Consider the following 23,471-nt stretch of genomic DNA (forward strand, 5'->3'; position numbering starts at 1 on the left):
TTGACCCTGACCAATGTCTCGGGACCATTGAACATCAACAACGGTCTAAGATAAGGGTATGCCTTATCATGCGTTCTCTTTAACCTGGCCCTGGAGAAAGTGATTCGCAATCAGACACGCAAAAACGAAAGAACAAGCAACATCGAATTGCACTGGCCAAAGGAAAACAATAAAGATAGGAGACTATCACCGTTGAAAACTTCTCCTATCACAACCGATAACAGCTATGACGATGAAATCCGTGCACGGTTGTTAGCAGCCAACAGAGCCTGTTTCAGCTTACGAAAACTGCTCCGCTCGACACATCTCATCATAGGGTCAAAGCTCTTACTGTACAAGACAATGATCTTGCCAGTCCTCATGTATTCCTCGGATACATGGGGTTCTCAGCAAGAAAAATTGCGAAATCTTGGCCGCGTTCGAGAGAAGAATCCTCTGAAGAAGTTTTGGCTTCCTAGATGAGAATGCACGATTCCTTAGCTTACATAACAACGAAATCTATGAGCGATACCATGATCGTCAAGTTTTGGATAAAATGAGGATGATCCAGCCCGAAAGTCTATAAGGGCAATATCTATGGTAGAAAAAGAAGACGAGGCAGACCCTTCCTGAGATGGAACGATGGCGTAGGCCAGGACGCCAGACTTTTAGAAATATTGAATTGGTGGACCTCGGCGCGAAACCGGGTTGTCTGGATTTCCTTATAAAGGCAATGACCACAATGCTGCGAATGCTGGGAAGCTGCGGCTACTACATAATAACTGACGAATAGAATGCCAAGGAACTAACGAAAGGAATTCTTCGGGAACGAGAAAGTTGAAATCTAAAAAGACTTAACAACTAAACATTTGGGCGTAAATATGTCCTTGAATATTCATTTCCTGCATTTACATCTTCTTTTGGAATTTTTCTTCAGAAAATATTAGAGAGCGATTTTGCCAGAATATCAAACAAATTGAGTTGCCTTACAAAGAAAAATGGAACGAGAGGAGGCATACTGAAATGCCGAAATTATAAGAGCAACATGTCACAAATAAAATGTAGGGAAAAATCGTTCAAAATGTTTCTTTGTATTTTAAACCATGCGAAAAACGAGGTTTTCGGATACCTTTTCACATCGGCGGTTTTTGTAACATTCAAAAAGCTTAATTTTGTTCATCAGTGTTATTTATTGAAGCTTATTAGAGCTAAGCTAAGTAGTTTAGTGCTTCGTAAGTAATTATATGTCTAACTTACCTTCTAGAGTTCCTAGTTTGAACCGGGATATCTTCTTCTTTTTCTTCAGCCTTTGTCCCGTTCACAAGCGGGGTCGGCTAGTTTGAACCTGGATATACACTACGAAATATTCCTAACTAGCTTCTTTTAGCATTTTCTAGTAGAGAGGAAACCAAATGTAGGAAAAAACTGACTTCAAATTTATAGAGAGAGTATTTTACCGAGTTTCGACCATTTGGGAGTAACATAAATAATAATAAAGGTAACAATATTGGAATATTTAGTATAAATCCTAACATGAAGTGTAGTTCTACTACTACAGCGGGTCAAAATTAGCTTTTTTATGTTAATTAATTAAAGCATGATGTGAATTTTATTAATCAATATTAAAAAAAAACTTTTTATTCATGATTCAAAAATTGTAAATCTAAAACTGCAAAAAAACGGAACTCTTATTTTTTCCAAGTGCATATTTGGATTTACACTACTGGTATGGAAATACATATATGTATTTATAATTTTTTCGAAAGGAAGAAGTATGTCTACCATTTGGACAAACTGACCGGTCTACCGTATATAATATGATTAAATTTTTCAATATTATAATCTATTTTGCACTAATTTGGAATGCCCAGGGTTCCTAATTGCTGAATACTTACAATATTTTATCCTACTAGTGGTTATTGATTATAACTCCTATATTTCATGTGGGAATTTATTTTCCGTACTTGGTGATCGAATGTACAATTTCTATAAAAAGACTGGTGGAATCATTTTCAATAAAAATAATATAATGGGAACAGCGGCAGAATATTTCACGTTTCAGATACTAATTGAGAAACGAATTGATTTAGAAACTGCTTACTAAAGGAGATTCTCAAAAGAAGGTTGGTAGCCTTGACCATATTCCATCCAAGAGTCTTCCATTGTAGCTTGCATGTTATCATTATTCAACCTAATCCATAATCTCACATAAATCACTGGACAGATCAAAAAGATAAAGAAGCCGAAAATAAATGAGAAAAGAAGACTCATTACCAGTCCATTATCCGCTCGGAGATGGTGTGCAATATAACACTTTCAACCCGAATTCTGCATTTTGTAAAAGTTATGAGGCAAGAGTTACATAATTCTAAACATATGGTCGCCAACCAGACCTGCTGAATTGTTTTCTTTAGAACAATGACCTTTATAAAGCATTTTTCAGCTTATTTTTGAGATTCGGTGAAGCTTATTCCGGGGTATGAATATTCAGTTAATCAGTTGCATTTATTATCTTCCGATTGGAAATTATATTATGAATTTTTAACTACATGTTATGTTTACCATTTCACTGACTACGTGCATACCTACCCTTCAGAAAACATGATGGCCTCGAATATCATAAATTTCTCTGATATGATATTTCGTATTCATGCATGGGAATATAATAAAATATTAACTGCTGACCTTCTGTGGCAATATACGTGGACATATAGTAAGATAACATTTTATCATCTTCAAAAAATAGTTGTCGCACTACTTGAGTAAAACAATGATACTCGCCATATGGCAATCTACCGGATAATATGTAAAACTTCAGTGCAACTCCACAGAAGTTATGCATTTGCATATATGTTTGTTAACAGTTCAGAAGAAGAAGTGATTACCGTGGGCCAAGAAGACTATATACAGAAGATATAACTCCCAGCGGATTCTTTGAAATTTTATGAAGACAGAAAATCATTGCACATCTTCGACTAAGATAGGAATTGTGCGACCAAAATTTCACGCATAAGCGCTGATGGCAGTACAGTGTATGTAATTCAGTGCATTGGTGTGCGCTCACGTGGTTGCGAGTACATAGTTGCGATTTACTGGGAGTACGTCGCGGCATCTGTCATGAAAATATATATTGCTTTTACGCTGAGCGTCGTATGAGTTCGTACCTCCCCAAGATGTTAAATGTAGGCAGACTCGCGGGCAGACATTCTTGCACCAGAAACTTCCTCATCGAAAACCTATATATAGCTGTGGGTGATGATATGATATTCCACATGCCCTACCCCCTTTAATTCAACGTGCAGCAATTACATCGCATATATGTGGGTTCCGTTGTAACCATTTCTGAGAAAAATACTTGTGACCAACAGACAGACAGACAGACAATGAACCGATGTTAATAATTTTATATTTTCAACAAAACCTTAAACAAGTCGGGAAACCGGAAGCTGGACGCTTCAGGTATGGAAGTGCATTTCTTTCTTTTCCACGTGATATGTATATATGCATCAGAATATCCACTTCTGCGTGCTACTGATATTCAAAGCCTTAAAATTTGTATAGAAAAAATGCTGCAAAATTTAGTTTAGAATGAACTTGAGGTGGGTTTTGTAGTCAATTACTAAAAATTATGGTATATACTATTATCAAATATCGATATGGCGGTATTCCGGAGCCAAGCAGGGTAGGTTCTAAGAATGGGTCCTTGAAAGAAATGACCCGTTTTTAGCCCCTTCCTCCTCCTTGTGAATTAAATGTCAATTAGCTCACTCGACTAGTTCTCGGCGCGAGATCGACCTACTCTCCCCGATAAAGCTGAGGTCAAGGCAGCCAATTATGAAAAAAAAACAAAAAAACAAAAACCTTTTAAATAAATACAATTAAACCTTGATCGTTACCCTCCAACCCCGAATGAAGGGGCAACCCTAAGCTCATCGATGGAGACCCTGAATCTAGACTTAGATTCTCTACTTACTCAGGTGGGAACCAATCTAATTGGGACCCAGTCCCTAACGGATGAGTCGAAGCAGGTCCCTTCTGTCAGTACTCCTGACCCCAGACTCCAATCGACGCCACCTGCTGAGGCTAACGTCTTGCCCATCGGTAAGCACCTGTCCCCGGACAGCAAACAGCCGGGGCAAACCGCGCTGCATCATCGCAAGGCATTAAACTTTGCTTTGAGTCGGTAGGTGTATACCGTAAAATGTTACGGCTAAACTTTTTCGACCAAGGCACGAACGAGTGGCTCAGGCAGTACTCAACGATGTGTGGGAGGGTGCGCGACTAACCCTGAAAAGGGTGTCTGAGCTACCATCGGTAAAAAAGTGCTTTCAGAAGAAGAGCGGAATGGTGCTGGGGTTTTGGAACAACTTGGTGTGCAGAATAATCTCAACACGTCCACCTAATGCTGCTGGGCAGCAAAACAGGAGAGAGAGCCGATAGGCCGGGAACTTGTCTCATTATCGGCGTTCCCAAACCCGATGTTAAGAAGTTTCGGGCGGGCTGCCGGCTTTACTACGGCTAAGGACCGTAATGTTACAATTGTCGGCTTCTAAAACCTTTGAAAGGGACGTGCAGCTCTCGGCATCTTAATCTGAAGCGTAGGTGAGGTGCTACATTTCTCAAATAAGTTTGCAGCACTGTAAAGCGGCGACTGCACTTATCAGTCGCCGGATTAATAGCTGCAAGCCATCTATGATATATACCTCATACAAGAACCGTGGGTTGTTGGTGGGGTAGTCAGGGGCCTAAACTTCCAACATGCTCACCTGTTGTATGCCAATGGAAGTGATCGACCCCTGCATGGTAGTCTCAAAAGACTTTCAGGCTAATTTGGTTAATGACCTATGTGATGGCGACATCCCATCGGCTAAACTAACCATAAAAAGTCAACAGGGAGATAAAGAGATACTATGGCGCTCAGCATATTTCTCTTATGACGCAGAAGACGTTCCCAGTAGAGGCAGAGAAGGCAACATGCCAAAAGTAGAAGTATGGAGGTAATACATGGATTTGATGCAATGCCCACCACATATTCTGGGGAAGTTTGAACGTCAATGCAAGAAGACTACTGGAGTATCTAGTAGGAACCGATTTGCAGATCCTTAATTTGGGTAATGAACCCACTTTCTTCAAGGTAGTCAGGCGAGAGGTCATCGACATCAGGGTGGGATCCCCTGACATCGTGGCTCTGGTCGGAAAGTGAAGAGTATCAAATGATATCACACTCTCGGATCACAGACGCATTGATTTCGTAATGGCCATGGATCCATCTCACCCACTTCATTTCGGAATCCGCGGAAGACAGATTGGGTGACGTATAAAATAGAATTGAGCGCACGAGTCACGATCCCTGGGAAGCGCATCAAATCCATTCCTGGAATTAAGAAGATAACTCAGATTATCACAACTAACATGATAGAAGCTTTCGAAGAAAGCTGTCCACTCAATGCCAAAGAAGAATGAAACACTATGTCAAAGAAGGGTAAAACACTATGCCAAAGAAGAGTAAAACACTTTGCCAAAGAAGGGTAAAACACTATGCTTCTCAATCGTGCTCTGAATTGTGATCAGGACGCTAGCTGGAATCGCTATAAAGAGGCACAGAAGGCTCTAAAGAACAGCATAAGATCGGCTAAACGATCATCATGGAGCCGCTTTTGCGAAGAGACTAACTCTCTTGAAGCAACATCAAAGCTGAAGCGGTTTCTGGTTAAAGAACGTAGCCAGAAACGGAGTTATTTACCTTTACAGAACGGGAGGTACACAAAAAGGGATGAAGAAATGACAAACCATTTGGTTAAAGTGCACTTCCCAGGCAGCATCTAAAATCTAGTCTCGAGGCCAACAGGTGCATACAGCCCTCAACCGAGAGACTGGAATCTGTCTGGATAAAATGGGCATTTAACTCTTTCCATAGATACAAGCCTGCAGGTCCGGGAAATGTAAGGGATTTGCGTCGGTCAAAAGGTAGTATAGGTCCCAGGGCGAAACATGGATTGGTATCCACCTAGGAAACGCCTGTTCAACCAACACCAACAGCTCTATTACCAAACCCTATCTCCACCTCCACGTGGTGATCGCTGGGAGTTCTTTCTTAATGAAATATAAGCCTCATAAATGTTCACACCCTACAGAAGATACTGCAGAGTTGGAGATGGATACCTTCTACGAGGCAGTTGAGCGGTCCTTCGAAGCCTGTTCCAAGTATTATATCAAAATCACACTTGGAGATTTCAACATTCAAGTAGGGGCGGACCTCGGATTCAGGCTTTCATAGGGATACCAATGATAACGGACTGCGGATTATTCAGTTAGCAGTATCGCACGAAATTGTTGTTGAAAGTACCTAGTTTACGCGGAAAGCAGTTCACAAACATACGTGCGCCTCTCCATACGGCACCACTTTAAATCAAATTTGATGAATGTCAGACCATATAAGGGAGCCAATATAAACTCGGATCACTATCTCGTTCGCATAGTACTCTGGGCTCGAATTATAACAACACTTACAATCGGAAATGGATGCCGCAATAACCGCAGCTAATAGATATCCTGGAGATGAAGCATTAACAAATGATCTTCACACCTGAAGAGAATTATCATTGATATTGCGGCAAAAATATGGTGCAGCAGGGTCAATGGCATTCGAAATTTCATCTGATTTCCGACAGAATGGACATGTTGGAGCGATGGGTTGAATATTTTGATGAACTTCTCAACAACCAGAATATCGGCAAGTTGCAGGTCTCGCCAACTGAAGACGATGGGCAAATACTGCCACCACCAAATATAGAAGAAACAGTCCATGCAATTCATCGGCTTAAAAACCATAAGTCGACAGGACCGATGGAATTACAGCCGAGTTGGTTAAATATGGAAGTGACCAATTACACCAAGCGGTTCATTAACTTATGCTCAAGATATGGGACAGCGAATCAATGCCTAACGCCTGGCAAACAGGCATCTTCTGTCCCATACATAAAAAGGGAGATATCACACAGTGCAGTCATTATAGAGGTATCAAGTTGCTGAGTACCATCTATAACATATTCTCCGCTATCTTGCTAGGCCGGATAGCCCCATACGCCCAGAACATCATTGGACAGGACAATGATCTTGCCAGTTTTTATGTATTCCTCGGAGACCTGGGTTCTTACCGAGAAAAATTGCGAACTTTTGACCGCGTTCAAGAGAAGAGTGCTCCGAAGAATTGTTGGCCCCCTACATGAGGATGGACGATTCCGTAGCCTGCATAATAACGAAATCTATGAGCGATACCACAACCGTCTGGTTGTAGATAAAATCCAGCTCAACACCTAATCCGTATGGATGAAGATGGTCCAGCCCGGAAAGTTCATATGGAAAAAAAAGGCGAAGCAGACCCTGCCTGAAATGGAACGACGGCGTAGGTCAGGACGCCAGACAACTTTTAGGGATATCGAATTGGTGGACCTCGGCGCGAAACCGGAATGTCTGGAGTTCCTTATTAAGGATGATGATGATGTGATGACACTTGGCTATCAGAGGCTAAATTTAAAATCATACGTGAGGGATGCAGAAAACAAGGCATATAATACCGCAGCACTGATGGTGACAATGCTACCGAATATAAGCGGTCCAAAGCCGAGTCATCCCCTCTTTTTTTCAAGGATGGTCAGGTTGATCCTTCAAGTACTAGATGTACTCCTAGTGTGGACAGATGCATTGGAAAGGGAAGTAAATAGAAGAAAAATGGGATTTGCATATCATTTAAATGCACTCTGAATGTGTTGCACTTATTGAACAGTATCTAACGAAGCGGCCTGCGTGATAGCAGGGATGATCGCAATTGATATTCTGGCGAGAGACAGACAACATGTCCATGATCGAGCGTATGTCTCCGGAGAATAGTTTGCCCTGCTAAGTGGCAGGAAAGGTGAAACGAGTTAGAAAAATGTCGATGGGCAAACAGAATTATATGGGATATTTGCAAATGAATAGAGCAACCAGGCGGGGAACAAGTTTGGATCTAACACAACTTTTGAGCAGACGCTGAAGTTATCGAGCATACCTCCGTCGATTTGGACATAACGATTCGCCATATTGCCCAAAGTGCTCGAACATGGTAGAGGACGCAGAAAACACTTTATTTCAATGCCCGAAACTCAATTAAAATGGATGAAGGACTCATAGTCACCGAGAGAAAGCAGTGAATAATTCAAAAGATGTCATCCAGTTGAGCTCGATTTTAAATTGAATTTTCTAAACTAAAATAAATTTCTTAGTAAATGTCAGTATAACGAACTAGTTGAAAGATAAGATTCATAAGCAGAACAATTAGAAAACCATAAAAACTGTTTTATTTGTATGCCCTTAAATAATGGGAACCACTCATTCACGGCATCACCCAGCAGCCGTGTCTAACCCGAATCAAATTCAATATTTGGAATATCTTGTATCTTATGCAATTCTGTGCATTTTATTAAAAATGATGAATGGCGCTATTTTAATACGCCTAAATCAGTCACTAGATACTTATTTGAATAACTAATATTCGGACATCTATAAAAATCATGTATTTTTCCAAACAACTGCATTCAAGGTACTTCTTTACCTTTCGGCTCTTGCCAGAAGCATAACAATAGTTCGATGAGTCCAGTTAATTAATTCCGATTAAGATTATGCTAAACGCTTCTGATTACAACTTGGGAATCGAAACGCTGCACGGTACGGATCGATTTATAGCTTTATATTCTCATGCATATTATGCCCTTTGCTTTGAGTGTCAAGGCAGGCCTTAGTGGGCCCTAAACTTGCACGTAGGAAGAAGAAATCATATCTCATGGAGAATATTCAATTTTTTATATAAAAGCTACAACAATGGAAATCTAACATCAGAGTAAAAAAAACCGCAGCCATTTCAGCGTCATACAAAATGCATTCCCGTCTGGTGAGTAAAGGAAAAAGGATCCTTCATAAGCTCAGAGAGCCGTCACTTTTGTTTTTGCACTTGCAGTAATATGTTGTTTTATATTCCCACAGGTGTGGATCCTCATCCCATTCCTGTGCATTGTAAGCAGTGAACGTCTAGGATATAACTACGACCGTCCAAATTTCGGTAATAACGCCGGATTCGCTTCTTCACTGAGCCATGGCAATTTAGGACAATCAATAGGTATCGGAAGTCATGCCGGATTAGCTCCATCACTTAACCTTGGAAGTTCAAGTTATTCAGGTAGTTTCGGAAATAATGCCGGGATCGCCCCATCTTTGAACCTCGGAAGCTCGGGGCATTCAGCTGGTATCGCAAACAGTGCTGGATTAGCCCCATCACTGAGCTTCGGAAGCGCCAGTCATTCAGCTGGTTTCGGAAGCAGTGCTGGAATCGCTCCATCTCTAACTATCGGAAACTCAGGACATTCAGCTGGCATTGCAAATCATGCTGCCCTGGGTGGCTCAGGGAATTTAGCTGCTTTCGGGAATAGTGCTGGTTTAGCCCCTTCATTGAACCTTGGAAATTCAGGAAATTTAGCTGGACTGGCTTCACCGGCGTTACATTTTGGAGCTAACCATGGATTATTAAGTGCACCTGGAATCGCTGGAATAGCTCCTCAACCAACTTATCCAGGCCCATCTGCTTTTGCTTCTCAACTTTCAACTCAATCATTTAGATTGGCAGCGCCCCAAAGTCATCTTGGAATCCATGGTGCTAATTCATTTGCACCAGGAGGTGGTTTAGGATTCAATCCAGGAAACTTAGGGGCAGCATTTGCCGGCAACCTGGGAGCGCAACTTACTGGTGGAGGAATCCTATCGGGTCAGGCTTCCATCGGAGATGGAATCTCGCAAGTCGCTGAAGCACCCATCGTGAACACACACTTCTATTTGCATTCAGCTCCTGAAGACCATAGTGAAATAACAAAAACAAAACGTATAAAAATTGGTCGCCCTCAAAAGAATTATCGCGTTGTCTTCATTAAAGCACCTTCAAGCAGTGCGTCCAACGCTCAAATAGCTGTCGATGTTGCACCACAGGAAGAAAAGACTGTCATTTACGTTCTGAGTCAAAAACAACATGAAATTAATGTTAACAGTGTTGTTGATGCAGCTCCGTCGACACCAAGCAAACCCGAGGTATTCTTCATAAAGTACAAAACTCCAGAAGAGGCATTACATGCCCAACAAAAAATTCAAGGTATGTATAAATGTCATTTGTATTAGCATCTTAAGATGCCAAAAGCATATTTCTATAGCTCTCGTTTCCTTTGCCGTGTCAAGTTCGAATTCCACACTTTCACCCATTGAGTTTATTAACCTCTCTAATTGAAATTGTTAGTTATATCTCAATTTCTTAAATTTTAGCACAATACGCGTCATTAGGCGGAACTAGCCAAGTATCTGATGAAGGTGTGGCGCCTCTTACCTCAATAATCGGATCTCTGGGACAAGGATCTTCATCAGATGGCTCTGCATTTTCATCATTTTCCGCACAAGGAGCAGCTGATCTGTCCGGTATTCCAACCCAACAATCTTTCACGTCTGGCCTCCAATCACTAGGACCTCTGTCTTTCGGAGGCCCATCTGGTTTATCAAGTATTTCCGCCCATCAATCTTTCACACCAAGCCTCCAAATCTCCGGGCAGCAATCTTTCGGAGCCGCAACAGGTATTCCACATTTCGAGCATGCTTCGACCACAATTGGCCCCTCTATTGTCCCTACACTACCATCGATTGGACATATTAGTCAAGGAGCTGTTCCAACGGCTGCATCGTTTCCATCACTTTTAAGCCAAGGTTCAACTACACTTGCTCCTGAAGCTTCAACATTAGCACTCAGTACAACTATTGCTCCTCCATTGTCAGGATCATCTCTTCATAGTGGTGCATCTTTTGGACCCGCATTAACGTCGAATCTAGGACATAGTGCTATTGGATCCCATCTCTCACAAGCAGGAAAGGAGACTTATTTGCCACCAAATGCTTAATGGCTAAATGCTTCATTGTGTTATGGTTAAAGACGTGGAATTTATGGCTCAATAAAGATATCTTTTATATCAAGGCATTTCTGTAGAGGATTCAGCATAATGGTAAAACTAGTCATTAGTAAACTTCCCATTCATGAGGAAAAATCGAAGATTGGAAGGAACCTGTGGGCCAAATTTTTTTGTTTGGGAATTGAGGGAATCCTGACTCCGCATCAACTGATAACGGACCATACCAATTGGGAAGATGCAAGTTGTTTTCCAATTGGTTCAGTTCGTCCTCGAGTTGATGCGGACTCAGGATTCCCTGATTCCTCAAAGAAAAAAAAATTAGCTTGGGCCTAATTCAAGTTTGAACACAAGGCTAGTTTCATCTGAATATAATTCGCACTCACAACTCAAAAAAAATACCATTGTTGCACGAACATTTTCAGTTATTTTGCTTTTCACCCAAATTGTTTAAAGAAGCAAATCAATATTCTCCCCGCTGTTTATTTAACTTATATCAATAGCATCTGAAATTTAACTAAATGGGGCTCGCTAATTGTATGCGCGTGTTCGCTCTTGCTGGAGGTCGCAAACACAACGAGTAAGTGCACTGCGCCGGCCTCGTTCCAGGCCGCCAGATGTGCTATCGATAGTTCAGTGCATCGAGTAGCTAAAACCGCGCGGATTCAGTGGAGGAACCCGGGACGTGATCCCGTCAATGGTGTTATCGGGCCAATCTGACGCTTCGCGGAGTATCCACCGGTTTGGTGAAAATTTTCAGTCCCAACAAGGAGAACTATTTGGGCCCACCTCGGACGCCGAGTTTCAAGGAGTCCACCCTAATGAGGGACCTGCGAGCATGTCTCGAGGTCCCTGGAGGTGTAGACCTCCGACGTCGTGCGTCGGGAAGGTTGAGTCGGCCGCAGTCTCCAAACCGCATCCCTGAGCAGAGGCACCACGCTCAAGTCGCTTAACCCTGCTCTGATATCCAGCACAGGATCGGCGGGGAGTTGCAAATTCTCCCCATACATCATCTCTGCGGGGCTGGCCGTAAAATCCTCTCGATGGGCTGTGCGAAGGCCGAGGAGAACGAAAGGCAAGGAATGCGACAACCACGGATCGTCACGAGCCATTAAGGCGGCGTTTAGCGTCCGCTGCCAAAGTTACAGTACCCCATTGGGTTACGGTTGGTATGTACTAGTCCTGTGGGGTTTGAAACCCAAGAGCTTGCCTAACTAAGAGAAAAGAGTAGGCTCAAGCTGGATACCCTGGCCGGTGAAGATTACGGCTGGTACACCAAAGCACGGGGTCGATTGATTCTCGACAGACGGCCTCGTCACATGATTGTGCAGTAATGTCATTCAGAGACATTGTTTCATGCACCGCGTAAATCTGTCGATGATTGTGAGGCAATACTTGTACCCGTGCGAGTCTCTCAAAGGCCGAATGATGTCAAGGTGGATGGTGTGGAAGCGCTTGGTCGGCTGATGGAATTTGCCTATTTCCTTTTTAAGGTTTTGTGTAAAATAAAACCTTATTAAAATCGGTTTACTGTCTGTCTGTCTGTCTCTCCATCTGCCTGTCTGTCTGTCTATGTGTCTGTCACACGCATTTTTCTCGGAGACGATTATAGCGATTAACACCAAATTTGATGGAAAAGTGGGAACTCTGAACGCTCACGCATATTGTGAGTTACATCATTCTACGTCGAATTTAAAGGGGGGTCCCCATACATACAAAAGGGCGGTGTACATTTTTTTTCGCTAAGTATAGTCAAGTGGAGACACTACTTTTCGAAGCCGGTCTTAGTTTTGATACTTGCTGGGAAGGTGGGGAGTGCAGGGGCCGAAAGCGATCATTTCTTTCACCGACCTATTCTCAAAAACTACCCAACCGAAGAGGATGCCACTATAAGGTGCGTAGGCTCCCAAATACCCTTCATACCGATATCTGTTCAAATAAAGTTAAAATAGTATATTACTATAATTTTTAGTAATTTGCTGCAAAACCCCCTTAAGTTCATCCTGGAATCACCAAAATTTGCAGCAATGTACACTATAAGATGGAGCACAATCCACGATGATGGAAATCACACTATTCCTAGCAAAGTTATAATAGGTCAAAGTTGTCGCTTTTTTGAATGTCAGTATCACGCGAAAGTGGGTATTCTCATAAAATATATGCAAATATTTCGTGCTAGGTTCTAATCGGGAAAATATCAGGGCAAACATTTTTATATAAGAAGTACACAAAACCTTCCATACCTGAGGCGTCCACCTTTCAGTTTCCGGACTTGTTTACGTGTTTGTTAAAATCTTACACTTCTGGCACGCGTTGCACTGTCTGGCGTGCTGATCTCTGGGAGCGCAAAATCGTGTACTGCGTGGAAAAAACTTCCTTACGAAAATCGTCCGAAATAAATGGTTCCTTGTCCAAGGTCTCGCAGAATATGTAATAGCTTGAGCCGAAGATAGAAAACTCCTTAAATATCAGGCTTTGTAGCTTTGCGTTGTTGTTGTGCGCCTCGTCGATTGCCATATATTCAACCACGGCGGGGACTGTAACCTCCGAGGTTCGGTGCAAAGCGTTCGCATCAACGTTGCCTTTTCCGCGTTGGATGGCAGAAGTAAACTAGCTGATGAAGCTCAGTTGGCGAGGAGACGCTTTGTCGGGCCTTTGAGCACGAATGTAAAGGGTTTGTGATTCGTGAACACAGTGAACGGCCTACCTTCAAGGGAAAACGCAAGTATTTAATGAAGAGGTAGGCGGTGAGTAGCTCATGATTGTAAGTGCTGTAGTTACATTGACCTGGGTTGAGTTGTTTCGAAAAGAAGCTCAACGGTTGTCAAGTTTTATTCATTCATTGGTAATGAGTGCCGCCTACCGCTGCGCGATGCACCGACAAATACCGCTAGGCGTGCATCTGTCCGGGGAAATGTCTGAAGTGAAGCAGTCAGAGGTGATTATGTGGCCAAGAAATTTCACCTGCTTTTGTAGGAATTTCCATTTTTCAACGTTTAGAACGACCCCGGCCTAGGACAGAGTGGATGAATCTCTCAAAAATGTCTACGCAGCGTTACACAAACCAAATGTCATCCTGGTGAACTCGAAGAGTCCAAAAGGTGTGCAAATAGCCGTTTTCGGTATGTTTTCGGGAACTACAGGGATCCAAGGTCGTGAAAACACGGCAGTGTATCAAAGAATACGCAAAGTCATGGATGAGCGGAATAGAGTATCGGTCGCAGCATTCAAACATTTCTGACAACTTCAAAGAGGTTGCCGGGTCTATGAAGGCTTTATTCCGCAGGTCCACCAACAGCCCACAGTGACTCAAAAGTCAAAAAAAGGACGCTAATGGTAAACTCCTCGTCTGTGCAGTTGTCAATCGTAAACACCTGTATTGAATATGCCACAAAGATGTAAGACATTGGTTTCCTTGTTGTGATTGGTGATAGGGTAAAAAATGTTAAGATAGTATAATATTCGAGTCAGTGGAATCAGACCGCCTCAGCAGCTGGATCGGTACTGTAAAGAGTGATAGCTAAGTCAAGGGTTCCCTCCCTTATAGCCAAATACACCGTATTGCGACAAACAACCTTGGTAAAAGTGTCCGTTTTGAAGATAATTTCAATATTGGACACCGCCGATAATTTCGAAAGCTTCGAGAACTTTGAGACGAGGACGAATCATCGGTTAGTTCGACTTCCAATCCTGGCAGACGATGTTCCGAAGAAGAATTCGCCCACATCAGATCAGACTTTAAATTCTCTTCAAGGGGTTTTCGATAGCTTCGCCTCCCGTGGCAGGTGTTCAAGTCATGATAAGATCTTCAAAATTATGATAGTAGATTTCGAAAACCTCACGTTCTCTTTTAGGATTCCTCCGAGTCTGCTTCCAGAGATCAAGATCCATCAAGCAGTAGCGGAACTAGTCCCTGAAAGCTTCCATCGGTTCTAGCTTCCGTTCTTTCTTTCTTTCGTACGAACTGATAGTGTTTCCGGTACCAGCGTATGTGCCAAGTTTTGGCTCTATATCAAAATTAGCATATAAGAAGGGATCCAATCGTCCTTGTGAACTTCAGATGTCCTCAATGCCCCACCCTTGTCGTTAAGTACTTAAAGCGCAACATAAACTGAGCTTATAATTACGATATGGTAGAAGTGTGGGAAAGATGTTTGCCTGTTCAATATCCAAAGTAGTATTTTTAGAGAATTTTGACAAAATACTATCAGTACTCGTGGAGGTATAATCACCATTAGTCGAATAGGTTAGATGAATGGCAGTCTTTGTTCCGAGCTCCCATCCCATCAGCTCCTACTTTACCAGTCCAACCGGCAGAACAGGTAGTTACTAAGCAATGCAAAAGGGATTTACCTTATTCAATTTACATTTATTCAATGTACATATTCCAAATTTGGAAAAGCCTTAAAGAAAAAGCCTCCATTTGAAGAATAATCGCCCCAAGGCCAGAATAGGGTTAGCAATGGAAAGACCATGCAAAAGGAAGAAAATGAACCCGAAAAACAGAGAGATACGAGTATATCAAAAAAATAATATGGTAATCTCAAAATACGCTAAGGTACATTTCAGTTTAAAAAATCCAACATGTATCAGGAAAAATGATTGATGCTTAACACGAGTTAGTTCTCCTTCCCAAAACCATAATCTGCACAAAACACTGCATACGCATATACCCCACTATTACGTCTAATACTTCGTTATGCTAGAAATAAACTACCAATTTTTAGATGTAAGTCATTATTGAAAAATAAACCAAAAACTAGCAAAACAATTTTACTATAAAAAAATCCAGGACGATATGCAGCCAAAGACCACATTATTTCCATGATTCCACTCTATACAATTACAGACCATAGAGGTTGTTGTCATTGCTAGATATATTTTTGATTTCAATTTCTGCCATCTGTTTGCCATTTGAACAAACAATAAGCGTGTATAACACTTTCGGCGAACTCACTGAGGGTTTCGACCATGGGTAGAGGAAAGCTTAATCAAATTCACTTACCTAACGAATGCATAGCTTTTTTTAGAAGAAACTCCGCCTGGGCTTTGTCCAAAGTCTCCAAGTCGCGACACGATTTGTAAAGTCCTTTTAGAATTGATGGTGCTGAATACGAAAGAGCCGATGACGGCAGTTGTGAAATGAACTGGTCCAATTCCAGGATTTCTGGAACGAAATTAAATAGAATAATATATACTAAATACATACTACATTTTAAGTCGAATTTCCCAAGTCAAAGTTCCTTTAAGTCGAATTATTTCTAACTCGAACTTTTTGGCTTCTCATTGGTTTTTTTTTAACTTTTGGGGAACTATTGCATACATTACTATTCCTTTAAGTCGGAACATAAGGATTGATTTCTCGGTGCAAATCACAAACATTTCTACATTTATATATCTACTTAGATATATACTCCCAAACTAATGGGAAACAGAAAATTTCAAGAAAAAATAATGTTTCCCGCAACAGGGCCAGTTTTTGTGCATGGTTTTCACTCCGGGGCCGAATTTGAGTGTACGGCATTGATAATACGTATCTCCCATTTGAAGTTTGAAAATGCTGGCGGAAGTGTCAAAAAGGAGAATATGTAAATGTAGGCAGTCCTCGGCTTACGTCGTTTCGATTTACGTCGAACAATGTTTTGACACTGTTCACCGACACTGACACATGCAGTGAGTAGCATAAATTTAGGTGGAGTTTAAAGGGGGGCTCCCCATACATGCAAAGGGGGGGCAAAAATTTTTTTCACCGGATATAGTTGTGTGGGGTATCAAATGAAAGGTCCTGATTTGTACTTTCCGAAACTGACATTAGTTTTGGCATAAATTGCAAAGTGCGTGAGTAAGGAGTCAAAATGTACGCATTTGAAGTGAGACAGGACTCATTTTCGGAAACTACCCAAAATAAAAATCCGAAAAAAATCAAGGTGGTGCGCCTAGATGAAATCTAGGCCTCAAAATATGTCCCATTCCGATATCTGCTCAAATAAACTTACTAATAGTATATTACTACTTTTTAGAAATTTACTGAAACCCCCCCCCCCCTTAAATTCATCCTAGGACTTCCGAATTTTGTACCAGCATAGCGGACAATATTTCGTATATATGTGCTAAATTTCATGGAAATCAGGGAATTAAGGCCAAAGTGATAGCAGTTCAAACTTAGTAATTTCACGCGAGTTTACTGCTTCCAAAGCCATGCAGATCAGATGCTGACGTCATAATTACCTGGAATAATTGACATTCGCGTGGAATATTAAAGTCACATTTATGAAGAATCTATTTATCTGCAGCCCTTTTTAAGGTTTTGTGTAAAACACTTATGTGAAATCTAATCTTCGAGAGATGTCCCATTCTGGTATCTGCTCAAACAATTTACTAATAGTATATTATCAACTTTTAGAAATAGACTAAAAAACTCCCCTTAAGTTCATCCTAAGTGTACTAAATTTTGCACCGACTTAGAGGACAGCCTCGTGCATGTGCATTGCCAGGTGAAAATCCAACTATTAGTGGGAAAGTTATAGCAGTTCAAACTTATCAATTTCGTGCTAATTAACAGCATCCTAAGCCATACAAATAAGATGCTGACGTCATAATTAACGAGAATAATTGAAATTCCAGTGAAATATAATATTAAAATTCCATTCAAGAAGAATCTAATTCTCCCTAGCTCTTTTTAAGGTTTTGTGTAAACACAAAACCTTATTAAAATCGGTTTACTGTCTGTCTGTCTGTCTGTCCGTCACACGCATTTTTCTCGGAGACGGTTATAGCGATTGACACCAAATTTGGTAGAAAGGTGGGAACTGTGAACGCTCACGCATACAGTGAATTACATCCTTTTACGCCGAATTTAAGGGGGGGGGGGTCCCCATACATGCAAAAGGGGGTGTAAAATTTTTTTTCATCAAATATAGTCATGTGGGGTATCAAATTAAAGGTCTCGATTAGTACTTTTCAAAGCCGATCTTAGTTTTGTCATTCGTTGGAAGGGTGGGGAGCGCGGGGGGTTGAAAGTGATCACTTCTTTAAGGGGGCCATTCCCAGAAACTACCAAACCGAAAAATCTGAAAAAAATCATGAGGCCCAGGCACTATATGGTGCCTGGGCTCCGAAATACCCTCCATGCCGATATCTGTTTAAATAAAGTTAATAATAGTATATTACTACAATTTTTTGTAATTGGTTAGAAACCCCCCTTAAGTTCATCCTAGTACCATGAAATTTTGCAGTGATATAGGCTATAATATAGAGCATGATCTTACCAAGTTTGGTGGAAATCGCACTATCACTAACAAAGTTATAATACCTCAAATTTGTTGCTTCTTTGAAAATTGAAGACTATGAATGTCAATATCACCCGAAAGTGGATACTCTCACATAATATATGGATATATTACGTGCTACGTACTAAGAAATACACAAAACCTTTCGTACCTGAAGCGTCCCGCTTCCGGTTTCCCGGCTTGTTTTATATTTGATGTTGGTTAAATTATTTTCATTCGCTAATAATATTAAACTCAGAGCGTGAAGCGTATGAGGTTGACCATTATCAACACAGGGCTTTCCATCAAATGATTTATTTAAATCGCTTTCTAGAAAATAGAGGGCAATGGAATTTTTAGCTACATTACACGGAGCTGTCGTGCACTCGTCGCTCCTCACATCTTTTTCTTTTTCTTCAGCCTTCAGTTCACAAGCGGGGTCGGCTCGTGATGATCGGTTTCGTCATTTTATTTTATCAAATGCCTGATCAGGATGTAATCTTGAGACCTTTAAATCCACATCCAGCATATCGGCTTTTTGGTTGCTTACCATTGCTTTCGATGTTCTGACCAATACTGGTTGTTGAATTCTCGTTAGTGTGAATTACGTGACCACACCATCGAAAACGCCTCTCTTGCAGTTTTCCCACGATCGATGCAAACCCATATCGATCGCGGATATTCTCATTTCAGACGTAATCAAAACGTGCCACGCCACCAGGGCAATGCAACATCTTCGTCCCCATTACCGCAAGGTGCCGTTCATTGACCTTTATAGTCGGCCAATACTCAGAACTATAGAGAGCGGCAGACGGACGAAATTGCAGTAAATTTTAGATTTGGGACGTGCGCTGATACGTCGATCACAAAGAACACCGGTTGGGAAATGCCACTTCATCCAGGTTGCGTAAATGTGTGAAACAATTTCATTGCGCAGTTCTCCATTGGCTTGGCAGATAGCATTGACTCGAGATATTTAAATCTCTGAGTTCTGACAATGGCAGTAACCTGCTCCTCGAGATATTTAAATCCCTGAGTTTTGGCAATGTGGGTAACCTGCCCTTCGAGATATTTAAATCGCTCAGTTCTGGCAATGGCAGTAACCTGCCCAGAACTGAGCGATTTCAATATCTCGAGTGAATGCTCCTCACATAGGGAAACACAAAACCTTTTATAACTGAAGCGTCAAGCTTCCGGTTTCCCGACTTGTTTTCCATTTTTGACAACTTTTGTTTTTCCATACATATTTAAGCGAATTTTAATCTAACTATGCCATCAAACAAGGTAATAATAGCAAAGTGAAGAAGAGAGTAAGAAAGACAATTACAATGGAGATTAAATCCATGATTTTAAAACTGAAAGATCGCGGTTGTCCGACTTCATCTATAGAACGAGAACTTAATTTATCACGCACGACCGTACAAACAATATTGAAAGATAAAGAAAACCTCCTACCAGCTCTACCTTCTGTCTCTTTAAACGGCACTATTATACGAAAAAGAAATGCTTAAATTTGTGAAATGGAAAAACTCTTGTACACTTGGATTCAAAATCAAACTCAGCGACGGGTTCCTCTAAGTTTGGCTATTATTCAAAATAAGGGGCTGAGTATCATCAACACACTGCAAAATAAACATGGCGAGAATAATAGTGAAGAAACAAACTTTTTTTCTGCCAGTCGCGGATTTTTCATGCGCTTTAAAACGAGATATTCGTTACATAACATTCGAGTGCAAGGAGAAGCTGCTAGTGCCGATCGTGTGACTGCTCACAGTTTTCCTGGAATATTAAAGGGAATTATCGAAAGTGGGTGATGAAATCCGCGCACGGTTGTTGTCAGCCAACAGAGCCTATTTCAGCTTACAAAAACTGTTCCGCTCGAAACGTCTCACCATAGGGTCAAAGCTCTTACTGTACAAGACTATGATCTTGCCAGTCCTCATGTATTCCTCGGAAACTTGGGTTCTTAGCAAGAAAAATTGCGAACTCTTGGCAGCGTTCGAGAGAAGAATCCTCCGAAGAATTTTTGGCCCACTACATGAGGATGGACGATTCCTGAGCCTACACAATGACGAAATCTATGAGCGATACCATGACCGTACGGTTGTGGATAAAATCCGGCTCAATAGGTTACGGTGGGCGGGTCACTTAATCCGTATGGATGAGGATGATCCAGCCCGGAAAGTCTATAAGGGCAATATCTATGGTAGAAAAAGAAGACGAGGCAGACCCTGCCTAAGATGGACCGATGGCGTAGGCCAGGACACCAGACAGCTTTTAGGGACATCGAATTTGTGCACCTCGACGCAAAACCGGAATGTCTGGAGTTCCTTATTAAGGCAGGCATAGACCGGATACCGGTTGTTGCGCTGTTGGTGATGATGATGATGATGAAAGATCATCTTCATTTCGAAGATATAACTGTTCAAACTTCACTTAAATGTGGTAATTTTAAATGCGAACAATGGCAAATTAATGCGCCAAAACACTAAAACTACCATATTCAAGTGATTGTCCTCCATATCAAGGTCACATTTTCTGGCATGTAATACGTAATATTCCCAAATTTTCCACAGTTAAGCGCATCATTTGTACATCTCATTTGAAATCTAATATAATGGGCAACCTTTATTGACTTCATAAGTTTAAAGTACCGTTACAATAATGCATATTGAAATTCAAGCTTTTGACACTATTGACGAAAAACGCTTTAACTCTGTAACGGTAAAAGATAGAGAGCCCATTCCAGGGACCAATTTTCCTCAAACAAGTGGTTCTATCCATCATTAAAATTTTTACCATCATAAAGGGGAGACCCTGCATAAATGGTTTGATGGGATATAAGGTACTGCAAAGCAGCTTATCATAATTGACTTAACACTTAACATCACGAATAAGATATCGTTGCACTTACCTTTATATTCTTGATAAGCTTTGAAATTCCACTCTCCCTTGTTGTAACCATAAAAACTGTGCTTGGAGTACTCCTCATCAAATTTGCCACATGCCCATTTGTACGCGTCCTGACAAGGATCCGCGCTCAGGTTAGTCCATATCAGCATCTATAAAATGAATGCAAACAAATACAAGAGTCAAACGTAGCCACCACTTCAATGCCATTAAATCTTTTTGCCCCCGGGGCCATCTTTTATTGCTTAGAAGAAATGAATCGATTCAAGAGGAAGGCGTTATCTATTTTTAGGAGAACCAATATTTAACTCATCCGGAACGATTAAGTTGAATTCAAGTGAGATGTTGATTAACTTTACGTAAGTCATTACGATTAGTCAGATTAGCTGGAATGGGTCAATGCGGGAGGAGTGTTTCTCCGTTTGCTTTTTGACTCTTTCAATTAGTACATTAAGATGTACTTTGGCAATGGGCCAAGTCGACTTTGCTTTGCAATAAGAGTAGGTAAATATTTTGATATAATTTTAATGACTTCTGTGAGATTCTTGTTAGCTTGATGCTGGCATGTTCACGAGCAGTTAGTCATTTGGTCAACATCGTATTATCGGCAGAAATCCCATCTTGTCTCAGATTTTACAAACAAACCGGTAAATACTTCAACTACGAGATACGTAGATTTGCAAACTCATCTCTTAATAATTTTGGAAGGTTCTGTTTTACATTTAGAAGCAGTTTATTTGCTTTCTTTTTGCGAATATGATAAACGGGCTCCAAAAGAATCTCGCGTTTCGTTCAAAATACGAATAACAGACACATTTCTTAGGCAAATGTTCCACCATTTTATCTAAAACTTACCTGTTGACTGGCATCCATACATTCTTTGTCTGTGCAGACATCGGCGGTCATGTAGTGGGGAATTCTTGGCCAGAATGCAATTAGGCAGATGAGTATCACAAGAAATATAACACATAAAATTATGGCAATTAAAAACGGCAATTGTGCCCGCTTGGGCATTTCTAGTAGTGACATGAAGGCCCCGCAAGATCCTGAAAAGAAATGGGAAAATAGCAGAGTCAAATATTTTAACGTGTGCAAATTTTATATATTTTATTTTCCTAAGAGAAACTTAATTTATTTTGCTGTAAAGTAAATATTCGGAAATTCCATTTCAAAGTTCACGAAAGCAAGCAGTTTTCTCATTCACACGACCATGTTTCAATCACCCAAGCATTTATTTTTTGAAACGATTCTGGAATTTTAAGGAGGTCAGAGCGATCTCGGATTTGGAACTTTTGAATATCTTTGGATGGTGTCAAGAAGAAATGTTCAGTGTTCAATGGTATTCGCTTATGGAATTTCCCAAAATTCCATTCAAAATCAGATACGCAGATCGATTTAGAGTGAAAAAAACGATAAATTTATTCATCCCCAAGAACTAATGAAAAGAATCCACTTGCAGGATTGCCTGCTTGTTGTAAAAGGTGATAGAAGTGGCTTATAATGGCTTACATGTTCTAGATATAAACAGATTTTTCACTTTGAATAGATTATGTAGGAAAGACGTTCTCTTATATCGTAATTGAGTAAGAAATACAATAGAACGAAGTTTAATAGAAACCAAAGAACCGCGTATACAGGTGTTATGAGGGCTTTCCATTCCTTTTCGGCTGATGCTCCCAATGTACTCCTGCCCCATAGCCACACTTGTAATTGAGCTGTATGAACATTCTTCCAGGATTCGCCAGTGTATGCCAAACAGAGGTGGTGTCGGTACTGAATACCTGACGATGGTTGGGGCATGATTTGAGTGCCAAGCGCAACAAGGTCATTGTGGCAGACAGCCAAGTGACGATTAAGGGATTTATACTCAGTGGTGTCCTCCTGCAGGCTTGTGGCGTCTGGATGATACGCTCAAAGTTTCAATGCTCTGGGTTTCGATCATATGAACATACTTTAGACGAGAATGAGCGTGCGGACAAACCAGGGGAGGGGCGCTCTACTTTTCACACTTCCCACTTCCGTTGCTGGCGGAGGGTGAAGGATGGAATCTACTCTTACTACTTAACAGCTGCTGACTTGGGGAAGGCTCACCACCTCTAAGTTAAGGAGGATGTGGCCCTCCTTTAACAAGACCCGATGATAAGAAATTTTCCGCCAGACGGATGCAAATGCATTCGTGCAAACACGAACAACGGTGTGGTTTGCACCATTGGCCTATATGATTTACCGCAATGTCGTCCGGCCTGTTACTCTCTATGGTTCTGAGTGTTGGCCGACTATAAAGAAAATGAGCGGCCTCTTGCGGTAATGGAAACGAAGATGTTGAGTTGGACTAGTGGTGTGA

The 23,471-nt window shown here is 41.2% G+C and overlaps 2 protein-coding genes across 3 annotated transcripts in view; one reads left to right on the plus strand and one right to left on the minus strand.

The window, feature by feature from the left end:
• The window catches only part of LOC119661755 (protein gone early), a 345,874-nt gene that overhangs the window by 278,173 nt on the left and 44,230 nt on the right, over positions 1-23,471 (minus strand). For both annotated transcript variants that reach the window (XM_038071224.1, XM_038071225.1), the window contains exons 3-5: positions 21,983-22,173; positions 21,132-21,279; positions 15,955-16,116 (exon numbers count right to left, since the gene is read on the minus strand). In XM_038071224.1, coding sequence (XP_037927152.1) covers positions 15,955-16,116; positions 21,132-21,279; positions 21,983-22,173 — 501 coding nt within the window. The remainder of the gene's footprint in view (positions 1-15,954; positions 16,117-21,131; positions 21,280-21,982; positions 22,174-23,471) is intronic.
• Positions 8,827-10,985, plus strand: LOC119661756. The gene is made up of 3 exons (XM_038071226.1): positions 8,827-8,908; positions 9,001-10,153; positions 10,321-10,985. The coding sequence occupies exons 1-3, from the start codon at positions 8,894-8,896 to the stop codon at positions 10,941-10,943; spliced, it is 1,791 nt and encodes a 596-aa protein (XP_037927154.1). The 5' UTR covers positions 8,827-8,893; the 3' UTR covers positions 10,944-10,985.

The sequence above is a fragment of the Hermetia illucens genome, chromosome 1, assembly GCF_905115235.1.
Source record: "Hermetia illucens chromosome 1, iHerIll2.2.curated.20191125, whole genome shotgun sequence".
NCBI lineage: Eukaryota > Metazoa > Arthropoda > Insecta > Diptera > Stratiomyidae > Hermetia > Hermetia illucens.

What these genes read in the sequence shown, in the direction of transcription:
- LOC119661756 (XM_038071226.1), top strand. An exon ending in TGCCCAACAAAAAATTCAAG is followed by an intron (nt 10,154 to 10,320) that starts GTATGTATAAAT and finishes CTTAAATTTTAG; the next exon opens with CACAATACGCGTCATTAGGC.